At 42.6% G+C, this 11,777-nt stretch overlaps 1 protein-coding gene across 2 annotated transcripts; it reads right to left on the reverse strand.

Annotated features, from left to right (window-relative positions):
* Positions 1–1,470: 1,470 nt before the first annotated feature.
* Grpel2 (GrpE like 2, mitochondrial) lies at positions 1,471–11,777 on the reverse strand. 2 transcript variants are annotated; one of them, XM_055622897.1, is made up of 4 exons: positions 11,689–11,777; positions 6,461–6,593; positions 5,232–5,313; positions 1,471–2,605 (listed from the first exon to the last, which is right to left on the reverse strand). In XM_055622897.1, exons 1-4 carry the CDS (start codon positions 11,760–11,762, stop codon positions 2,241–2,243), a joined length of 654 nt encoding a protein of 217 aa, XP_055478872.1. In that variant the 5' UTR covers positions 11,763–11,777; the 3' UTR covers positions 1,471–2,240. The 2 variants fall into 2 exon arrangements, with proteins under 2 accessions (XP_055478872.1, XP_055478871.1); XM_055622896.1 differs by having other exon boundaries at positions 6,461–6,614.

An 11,777-nucleotide genomic window follows, 5' to 3' on the forward strand; every position in this document is an offset into this window, starting at 1 on the left:
ATTTGCCATGGAGGCAGATAATGCTGCATTGGCTCCAACAAAGCTGGCTTCACAGGTGAGGATGCTTCCAAGTCTGTCTCCTGCTTCCATGGTGGGTTGTCCAACATACTGGGTGTGATGATGAGCACTGGCCAGGTCTCCTATGTGGACAAGTCCTACAGCAAGAGAAGCATCCTGACACTGAGGTACCCATGGAGTTTGATATTGTCACCAATGTGGACGACAGATGATACCACACCTTCTACAATGAGCCAAGTGTGGCCCTGGAGGAGTGCTTGGTGCTGCTTACCAAGGCTCTCTGAACACCATGCTAATAAAAAAAAAAAATGACCCAGATCATATTCAAGACCATCAACACCAAGCCATGCACATAGCCACCAAGGCTGTGCTGTCTGTATGACGGATAGTACCACCCGCATCATGGACTCTGGAGACAGAGCCACCCACACTGTGCCCATCTTTAGGGACTGTTCTCCTCTATACCATCCTATTGGATAAGACCTTACAGACTACTCATGAAGCTTCTGAGCAAGCTTTACCATAGCCAAGTGGAAACTTAATCGTAATGTCAAAGAGCTGTGTCATGCTGCCCCGGGCTTCCAGGAAGATATACCTGCTGCTGTATCCTTCTCCTACCAGAAGAGTTAGGAGCTGCTGCATCAGTCATCACTATTGATAAGGACCAATCCTGCTGCCCCCAGGAGTTCAACTAACTTTCCTTTTTGGCTGTGGAATACTATGGCACCTATGAGCTTAACTTCAGTCCCATCATTATGTGTGATGCCAACATCCTCAGACCTCTATGCTAACAGTGCTGTCTGGTGGGACCAGCACGTACTCCATTGACTATAACAGAATGCAGATCACTGCTCTGGCTCCCAGTACCATGAAGATCAACATCATTGCTCCCTGAGTTCAAGTACTCTTGAGTGGATAGGCAGCTGCACCCTGGCCTCACTGTCCGTCTCCCGGCTGATACAGTTCAGCAGGGAGGAATTCAAGTAATATAGTCCCTCTGTTGTGTACTGCAAATGATCCTAGGTGGACTGTGATGGAGCTGTGCCACACCCTTTCTTGACAAAACATGTGCAGAAAAACAAAACAAAAAACCCAACCAGACATTGTTCTTTTTGTCAATCATAAACATATATATATATATATATATATATATATATATATATATATTTTTTTTTTTTTTTTTTGGTGCTTTTGACTCAGGATTTAAAGACCGGAATGGTGAAGGTGACAGCAGCTGATTGGGGACAAGCCCCCCCCCCCCAGTGTTTTACAATATGAAGAGGACTTTTTCTCTTTTTTCATTTGTTGCTGCTATATGAAGTTCCTTGTCTTCTCCAAAGTTAGCCCCACATCCTAACCCAGAAAGGAGGATAGCCCGTTCATTCAGTGGAATTCACAAAAAAGAGGCAACAGCATTACTTTTGTGTAAATAATGTATTGAAAAAAAAATCATTCACCTAAATTGTTTTTATTTTTGAATGATCAACTACCATGCCTGCCCCTCCCTTCCTGGGAGTGGGCTGTATTGTCAGGCCTTGCCTGTTCACAGACTTGAGACCAGTTTAATAAACACATATACCTTACCAACAACAGAAAAGGAAGACTGGCCTGACCCTTTAGCCTTTCCAAACAGGACCAGAAAGGGGCGGCTATGAAACAATGTGCAGGGAATGTAAGCACATGTGCACGCGCGCACACACACACAAAAGAACAAAAAACAAATAAACAACTAAATGAAAAATGAAATAAAAAACAAGCCTTGAAAAAAAAAATCTCTTTGTATATTATGTCAACCCAAATGATCTAAATTTATTCAAGGGTAAAGCACTGCAATCTAAGTACCTAAATGTTAAATCAATCCCATCTCTTTTCCCCATAAAATACGAGATACAAGATGTTGTATTAATTCCAGTAATTGGATGAAGACACAGTTAAGAAGATTTTGGATTCAGTCATCAGAGTACCAATTTAAATGATTTTTGTAAACATTTTGATAAAGGCCATAGGACACTTGTCACATTGTTCAAATGCCTTGTGGCAGAACACCTGATGAGACCAAACAGGTCACATAAAACCAATAAGACACAGTAGAGATTAAGCCAATATGACTAAATCCAAAGCAGAGCACATGAAGGACCTCATGTATAATACAAACCAGCTTAATAAATAAAGGAGACATAGGTGCCTGGGCTCTGGAGAGTACTTAGCTCCTGGAGGCCTGTTCAGAGCCTTCTCTGAGACTCCACTGCCACTTCCACTTGCGCAAGTCTAATGGTGCGGCCATGAAGTTTGTAGCCATCCTGCCGAACTAATGCCACGGTGCCAGGCTGCACCCCAACACCTGCTGGCATGTGACAGATGAGTTCATGCTCGTGAGGGTCGTATTTGTCACCAATGGGTGTCATTTTCTCTAGGCCATGCTTGGCAAACACACTTTTCAGCTTTGCTTCTAAAAGGGACAGCCCTTGGAAGACTTTTTCCAGAGTAAGCTTGTGGTCCTCAGGTTCGGCTCCTTCTGAAAAGCACCCAGCAGTCTTCTCCAAAATGTCTGCCACCTCCACCAAGTCCTTACAGAAGCTCTGGATTCCTGCAAAGAAACCAGATACCTGAGAACAATGTTGCCTCTAGAGGCAGAATCTGGAGTAGGCCCATAGAGGTGGCTAGTACACTTTGTACTTAGCATTTCTGAAGGGGGATCATTGCCCAGCTCAACCGACAAGTCAGTGTCTTTTCTGCAAAGATGTGTGTCTGAAGACAGACAGCTCTCTCCAGTACTGGGTAGCTGGGAAGAGTTAAAATACACAGGCCAAGTAAGTCTACAGAAAAAGGATTAAAAACAGGCTATCTTAGGTGTGCAAAGGCCATTCTCAAGACGTACGACAGGAATATTTCACTGGGACGGTAGGGGTTGGGGATACACAAAAAAGAAAAGCCAGCACTTAGCACTTGCTAAGGATGCCAAGAGGCACTTGTTTTCGAAGCTGGCTAGACAGGAAGGTAAAGCACACACACAGAGGAGGTGAGTTTCCTTCCTATCGCCTACTAGGAAAGGTTCACAGAAACCTTTCAGGAAATGTGAACTGTTACAAGATGAAAATGAACCCAGCTGCCGAGAGAACCCACTGTTCCTTCTCTTGACTGAGCTAAGGAACGGCCACCATTAGACATCTATGGCACACTGCCCAGCAAGGGCTGCTGGAAGGATTTTCTGTTGTAGGTTTACAGCTGTGCTAAAATGCGCAGCCACCTTGACTCACCACAGGTAACAGAAAAACAGAGAGATCGGAGAAAACCAACCAGACATGGCAGATTAAGGAGAATGAAATTCTCCGTTTATTTTCCCTGGGTTGAGACCCAGTTGAACTTCTTAGGGAAAACAGAGGGAACCTGATTCAAATCGGTCCAACAACAGCAATACAAGCAACAACCTACTGATTTGGAGGCATGCAGATGAGGTCACAAGGAAAGGATAAAGTCGAGTGTCACATGAAGTACTGTGGTATCATCTATTTTAGAGTGGGAGAGGAGGTGGGAGAGAGAAGGGTGGGCAGAAGGCGCTCACAGAGAACAAGCCCAACTGAGAGTGGACCCTGGGTTCTTCAGTGCCGGGATCAAGCCCAACCCCTGGTCTTGTATACGCTGTCTAAGTGCTCTGCCACTAAGCTACACCTTCAGATCTCAGGTACAAGTTTGAAAGTAGCAAGCTTCTGTGCTGACCTGTGTCCTGTCAGAGGAAACCTGGCATCTAATTCAGTGAAACAGTGGAAATTCTGTTAAACAGAAACCCAAGTTCTTGTTGGTACACTGAGGCCCAGTCTGACTGCATTCTTATTATTGTATTAGGATTACTCTGTGTGTAATGTGTACATGTTTGCCTGTATATACACACAGGTAGGAGTCATCACAGGTCAGCACTGGATGTTTTGTTCTAGGGTTAGGTGCTATTTTATCACATAGTAATTTCTTGGGAAAAAAAGGCATCTGTGTGACCAAGAAGACAGACTACTAAGTAAAACCTATGCTTTTAAGGATGTTAGATAGTTGTCATGACATATCCGTTAAAATGTTATACTTTCTGCCAGGTGTGGTAGGTAGCTCACACCTTTAAGTTTAGCACTTGGAAAGCAGAGACAAGAATCTCTGAGTTTGAGGCCAGCTGGGTCTACATAGAGAAACTCCATTTTAAAATACAAAAACAAATAAACAAAAACACTATTCTATGTTCCTTCTCCCTCCAAGCTCATCCCAAACTCTCTAGTTTCCTAAGTATCTCTGGCCATCAGGAGAAAATTCCCTCGGTCAGTGACTTCTATGACATCTTTGTCTGAATACAGTTTGTTCTAAAGTAATAAACTGGCTAGCAGTGAGCTAACAGGAGTTTGTTCCCAGATGTCTTACCACGTCTTGGGTAAACTGCTAATAAACTAGATCTAACTCAAAGCTTGACTTCTGGGGTCCATCCATCTTGCTCATCTAGCAGATGGAACACCAGAAGTTCCCCCACTGCCAACTGTGCTATTTGTACAGACATTTCCACAGCTCAGCAGCCAACACCTGTCTTCTGCCAAAAGCCACAGAGCAAGCATTCTAGGCTTTGTCGGACAAGAGACAAAAGCCAAGAATTTTATATTCTGTAGGTAAAGAAAAAAAAACAAGTTTACATGATTAAAAAAAATAATAATGCAGTTTAAAACTGGCAGCCTTACCATAAACTTGGAGACATACACACAAACACAACTTTCAAGTTTTAGCTTCCTTCAGCCTGTTATAAATCACCAGCTTGCAGAGTACTAACAGCAACAAAGAATTCTTGTCCACAGTAGTGTAGTCTTTCCTCGTGGATACAGAGCAGTGTTGCTTACATTAAGCAAACTTCAGCATTTCTAGTTATGCACTGTTCTTTTGATGCTCCTCTGGATGTCTTAACAATTCACTGGTTCATTAATGACTGAAAAGATTATTTGAATACACACTAGAATGTTGGAAATGTAATAACTGGACATGCTTAGAAAAATAAGGGCCGGCATTATTATAGCAATGGTTAGCATGATACCATTCCCACATGCAGCAGAGAAAGCCCATGGAGATAGTGGTAGGTAGCGGATAAGATTAGTTAGGGTCTCAGTTGTATTTCTACTACATTCAGTTTACAAATGTGCTACAAAGGTACCTGCCCTTCAACTAAATTTATGCTTTTGTGAATCATCTCTCACCAAATATCTTGGCGTCTTCCACACATCTCTGGGTTCGTCTCCTTATGTTTTCAGAATCAGCAACAGCTCTCTGGTATCTCAGCTAAATATCAAAAGAAAAGTCAAAGGATGAGAAATCAGTGGGAAAGAGTGCTCTTATTTTATAAATCTCACCCTGGTATAATAGAGGCAGTGATACAGCTCAGAAGTAGGGCTCTTTCTCAGCATGCACAAGGCCTAGGATTCCGTCTCCAATAAAACTAGTAGCTATTTAAAAACAAACAATTCGAGGCTGGCTGCTCTCCAAATTACCAAAGAAGTGATCTACTTACTTTTCAGTAGCTTGTAAGTAATTCTGACTAGCTTGAATACATCAGTTTTCAAGTTAATTATTGACAACCTTTTTTTCATTGCTTTAACCCCAATGTGACAAAGTAAATTTTAAAAACCTATTACCGGGCTGGAGAGATGGCTCAGAGGTTAAGGGCACTATCTGCTTTCCAGAGGTCCTGAGTTCAATTCCCAGCAACCACATGGTGGCTCACAACCATCTATAATGGGATTTGATACCGTCTTCTGGCCTGCAGGTATACATGAAGACATGGTACTCACTCATACAATAAATAAATAAATCTTAAAAAAATAAAATAAAAACCTATTACCTATTTCAAGGCAGTTACTTAGCCTGTGTAGTCCTCTTCTCTCTTATAATTCCTTGTTTCTTTAATTCCCATAAGACATGCTTCCTAGCACCTTGCTGCCTTGGGCTTTGCTCTGCTTTGTAATTATTCTGCTCTACCTATCTCTTCTCAACATGCTCAATCACAGCTGTGTCCAGTAGGCCAGGTGTTCTCTGACCAGCACAGTACAAAGACCTCACACACCCAACCAATATTTACTCTATCACCTGACAGGCATTACATCACCTTTACCCTGCCAAGCCACCAGCTATCTAAATGCTGTGATACAAGAGGGAACCAAAGGAGATACCATCCTGAGCCATGTGGCATTTTAAAAACCACAGATTTTATCTATTTATTTATTTATTTATTTATTTATTTATTTATTTATTTATTTATTTATTTTTGCCTAATAGGCCCAACAAGACAGCAGTGCAGGAAGAGGGTTAAAGAGCCATTTTAGGAAAATTCATTAAAAAAAAAAAAAAGTACACACAAAAAAACCCCCTTCATGTGAGCATTTAAATCAAAGAGACATAAAAAACAAATAATATAAAATTTACTACTCACTGTTAAATCCTGGACTTCTTTTTCCAGTTTAACAGCTTTTAGCCTTAAGGCCTGTTCAGCAAGGGAGGGACCAAGTCCATCAGGAGGGTCCTCAGAACTGCAGTCTTCCCCAGCAGTTCTTTGGGTGGCAGTGCTGAATGGGTGTAGCCATCCCCTAAGAGGGTGGGGTGGGGCAGTGGCACACAGTGAAAAAGTGCCACCACACAAATGCAAAACCACAACAGTTAGAGCCCCAAAGCACCCCACATGAAAACTCTCCATAGTTTTCAGTCTTGGTGACAAGTGATGAAGTCCTTCCTAAGCACCTTTCTGCTTCATCCACCTCAGCTTTTCAGATTTTCATCATCCAATACCCAAAACACAACTACTAGATTTTTAAAGTGCTCTTAAAAGTAATGGCTTTAGGGTGAGAAAAAGCTCAGATGTTAAGAACACTGGCTGCTCTTCCAGAAGACCTGGATTCAACTCTGAGCCTCCATAGAGCAGTTCTCAACCACCGGTAACTCAAGTTCTAGGGGATCCAATGCCTTCTAGCTTCCGTGGCAGCACGCACGCAGGTGGTACACAGTCATAATGCAGGCAAAAACTCCCACACCATTAAAGCTTTACTGATATGTAGTTGTCATGCCATACAATTTACCATTTAAAGTGTACAATGCAAACATTTTTACCATGTGTAGAGCCAACCAAATTCTGAGATCACAATTTCAGAACATTTTTGTCATCATAAAAAGAAGGCTTTTACTTATGTCACTTACCATTTCCTCTTAAATTATTTGCCCCAGATAAGTCTGACAGTATTTTGTTTTCTACAGACATGCCTTTTACGGATGCTTAGTGTTGACAAAATCATAACAGATGGTCATTCAAAAGCAGTTCTTCACTTAGAATGTGTTTAAATCATGTTTTAACAAGTTTTTTAATTAAAAAAATAGGAATAAAATGAATTTACTGACAAGTATGAAATATTAGGTTACACAGAAGTAAGAAAACAGAGTAAGAAACTTGCCCCTGCTCTGAAACACAGGAGCTTGGCTTCTGCTTCTACACCCCCAGACCTCAAAAGGGTCACATTTGTTCTCTGAGAAGTAACCACCATCAACATCGGATTACACAGCACGTGCTGTTTGCTAAAGATAAACCTGTCTTAACTAGGAACCTGCAAATTTCAGCTCTGGAAAATTGCTCCTTTGGGGCAAGGATAAAAAGACCCCCTAAAAATGGAGATTAGGACAATGTCTAACTCTAATAAAGTATGAAATATTTCAGATCAGGGCTGGACCTCTTTAAACAATAGCTAGAGTCTACAAATGCATAAGAATTAAAGAAGGTTTTCCTTATATCTGAGTGCTGAGAATTTCTCACTGGGGAAGGGTGAGGCAGCCCCTTACCTGCATTTTCCAGTAATTGGTTACTTTTATTGCTAAGGAATAGTTCATTGAGCAGCTATGGCACACTTGTTTATCCATTTATCAACTGATAGACACTTGGGCTTCTTCTTTTCTGCCAGAATGAATATGCTAATACAAAATAAATGGTATTATAATCTGTCATGTCCAGCCTTGCTCTAGGAATGAGCCTGACTGGAGCAGTGAGCGAAAGCTGACAGATTGGAGCAGTGAGGGAAAGCTGACAGACAGAAAGCTGGGATGAGGTGGTCCTGGCTCTCTGCAGGAGAAACCACAGCACCCTGAAAACTCAGCATGCTTATTATATAGAGTTGCTCAACATCTAGGGAGGTGAGGTTATTACATACAGATAAGGCAAGAGGCAGGGCTTATGGTATACAGCAAGATCAAGGGGACAGGGTTAGTTAATCTCAGTAGAAGTAGTCTCTGTAGGGGAGCAGGCATTAGGTTATAAACACCCAGGAGAAGCTATGGTGGACATTTTTCTGCACACACTGTCAACACTCACACTTAATCAAAGACTTTGTCATGTCTCTGAACCTCACCCCAGGGGGAAGGGCTCTGCCATTCCTCCATGGGTCTGAGGCTCTGGGGAATTTGACATGGCCAGCTCATGTTATCACACACATTCACTCAGGGCTTTCTCTGTTCCCTCCATCTCTCCCTTCCTTATTTCTTAGATGTTCAGGATCAATGTTTACTCTTAGTGCAGTGGCAGTTAACTGCAATACCCAACACACCAGGCAGACATAGCATTAAAGCTGCCATTATGTTTCCTTTTGGCTACTTGCCTCTCCCATACTAGTGCTCCCCCACTCTGTCACTCTGGGGCTCCCTTCTTGCCCTCAGGTGCTACAGAGCCACTCTGTGGGATCCAGCCTCTTTATACCTGGAGAGAGGCTCTTCATTGGATCCATAGGCCTTTACAGGACTTGAAGGGACCGATAGGGACCTTCAGGAAAGGGATCTTCAAGCATACCCTCACTCTACATTTGCACAGGCCAAACCATTTTCTTGTCATGACATCTTTCCATAGCACCTTAGGTTTTACTCCTCTGTCCTTTGGTGGCCAGTGTCATTGTATGTAGTGAGGTCATCTACTATAAAATTTTTAAAAAATTAATGTAAACAAGGCCTTGTTTAGATATGATCAGTAAGGGCAGAGCTCCCCTTTTAGTGTTTCTAACTGTTGTTTGAGCCAACTGTGGGATCTTTCTACAACAGCCTGTCTCTGAGGGCTGGAAGGAATGCTTGCGTTGTGAGCCATTTTATATTGGGTACAAGTTTTTAATGAAGAAGATATATAAGCAGGAATCATTTTCCATCTAAAGGTGCTATGGATAGCTCCATTCCCTACAGTAAGTCCCACTTTACTGATAAAAACAAAACAAAACAAAATAAAACAAACCAAAACAAACAAACAAACAAACAAACAAACCTCAAGATGAGAGGCTTGAGGTTTAATGACTTGTTCTAGACGGTAAATTTAAGCTGGACAAAGTGGCATGTGACTCCTAGTACCTGCAATCTCGGTTCTGGGAGGCCGATAAGGGCAGAACAGAACACCGCCCCCAACCAAAAACAAAAGGTGTTCTGTTGAGCCAGGATATTTAGCACCAAGAAGCCACACAAAGTTACACTGTTCTGATTTAACTCTTTATCTTACAGAAATGGAGAATGAGTAAACAAATTCAGTTAGGCTTAGCTAAGACATCGTGACTGCTGTACAGCCTTCAGGGAGGGAAGAAGATCTGTGAAAGAGAAATATTACTGGTACAAGAACTAAAGAGCTCACTAAAATAGAAGCTTGTTTTAGTCAATTAGTTTTTGTTCAGTGAATTATTCAGTCTACAGTTTTGCACAGCTAATGAAAGGTTAAGTCCCAATAATAGGACATGAAGCCCTTAACTAACAAAGCATTTGAAGTTGTCTTTCAGGAATTGCTTACAGGATCCATTCGAGGCAGTTTCAAACAGGCCTTTTAAGAATGGGCATTCCCACAATCCAGTTTGCCTTGCCAATGACATTTGATATCACATGCTCAAAACCCTAAGCACAAAACACAATCACCCCCTAAAAAGAAACACATGACTTGTGAAGAGCATGATGACATATACACTGGCACAAAAGAACCTAGATCTTTCTCATTCTCCCCACCTAAATGAAAGATAACCCTGTACATTCCCCTAATCGGCCAGGAAAGAGGTAAACTGCCAGCAGACCGTGCAATAAAACAGTGTGTGTGTACCTGTTCTTGGCTTGGTCTTGACAGCAGACCTTGCAATAAAACAGCGTGTGTGTACCTGTTCTTGGCTTGTATGGGCATAAGGAAGTGAATATTTGTCATTTAGTTCACTTTACAAAGAAATGAAGACTAGTTTAGAGCAGATCTTGGGACTGTGGCAGCTCTGACCTCTAGTTTAAAGAAGTTTTCATTACCCCATCCTGGATCCCGGTAATCATTGCAAGTGAAAAAAGACTAGGTCAATGACTCAGTGTGTCCAAGAGCTCTTTAAAGCAAGCAGCTCACTACTTACATGGACAGCGATATATCGGACAGTGGTCACTGAGATGGCAGAAATCTGAACAAAGGCTTTAGGAGAAGAGGGTAAAAGTTTGCTTTAAGGACTGAACACTCTGGGCAGAGTGAAGAGCTAGCTTAAAGACACAGGGGAGAGAACCATCATCTCCCAGAAATTTCAGGCTCGTCTTGAATTTTATTATGGTTTGATATCCAATTCTACATCGTTCTAAATTTGGTTCAGGAAATACAGTTATCATAGATATATCTAGGCCAATTACACATGGTCAAAGATCTTCTCTTTCTAGAAAACCACATTGATCCTGATAAACAGAAAGCTGGTCAAAACCGGGCCAATTTAAAGAGAAAAGGTCAATGCTCTGAATAGTTACTACTTTAGAAGAAACTATTCTTTGACGATTTCCTTACCTCACCCAACAAACTGCCAAAGGTTTGAACAAACCACCCCGCCCTAAGCATTAAATACAACGCCTCACAGCTCTGATAGGGTGGATGTAAGGTCAGGTGCATTAAGATTAAAAAAAAAAAAAAAAAAAAAGTGACAAAATGGCCTTGCAAATTTCCTGGATTTTCCCCACGGCTAATTTACAAGCCGGAGTTCTTTAACTCATAGACAGACCTTTTTTAAATTCTCGGGATATTCCTGAGAATGAACCGTCTCCAACTAACACAAAAACACCTGTTTGAGAACCGCAGCTGGTCTCTTGACAGGGTAACTCAGTTTGGAAAAGTCAGTAAATTTTCCTAAATTCCAGCCTCCTAAATTATTAAAGAAGAGATAATAAAAAGAACAAATAGTTTTGCAGTCCAGTGACGGCAACTGTAATTTCAAAGTATCTCTAAGACGAATGGGAAGGCCATCAGGAGAAACGAGGTCCAACGCCCTCCTTTTACACTCAGGTAGAGCGACGATCCTGGGAAGGTTTAGAGACTGACTGCCCTAAGACCACATGGAGTCTGGCTAAGAACCGTAATTATATCCATCCCTGCGAGAAGCAGGTGAGCAGGCGGTGGGAGAGTTCTTCTCCGACTCATGCTTGGGGTCATGCTTGGGGTTCTACATCCCAGGGCAGGGCCTCGGGTCCACTTATCTTCCTTGACCGGGAAAAGCGCGCCTATGGGCCTGAGCCACTCTTGCAAGTGATGCGGCGTGGATGCCGGGTCATGGGACCTGAGGCCGGTCCTCGCCGACTCCGGGCTAGCCCTCGCCTTCCTCCCCACACTTGCCCATCGCGGCGCCCACGCCACTGCTTGCCCGGACTCGCCGCCCCTCTTACCTGCTCTCTGACACAGCCCCCGAGGCCAGGAGGCGCTGCAGCCTCTGCACCGCCCACAGAGACCGCGCCGCCATGTTTCAGATCAGAGC

The sequence above is a fragment of the Psammomys obesus genome, unplaced genomic scaffold (genome assembly GCF_907164565.1).
Source record: "Psammomys obesus unplaced genomic scaffold, mPsaObe1.curated_primary_1811, whole genome shotgun sequence".
Taxonomy (NCBI): Eukaryota; Metazoa; Chordata; class Mammalia; order Rodentia; family Muridae; genus Psammomys; species Psammomys obesus.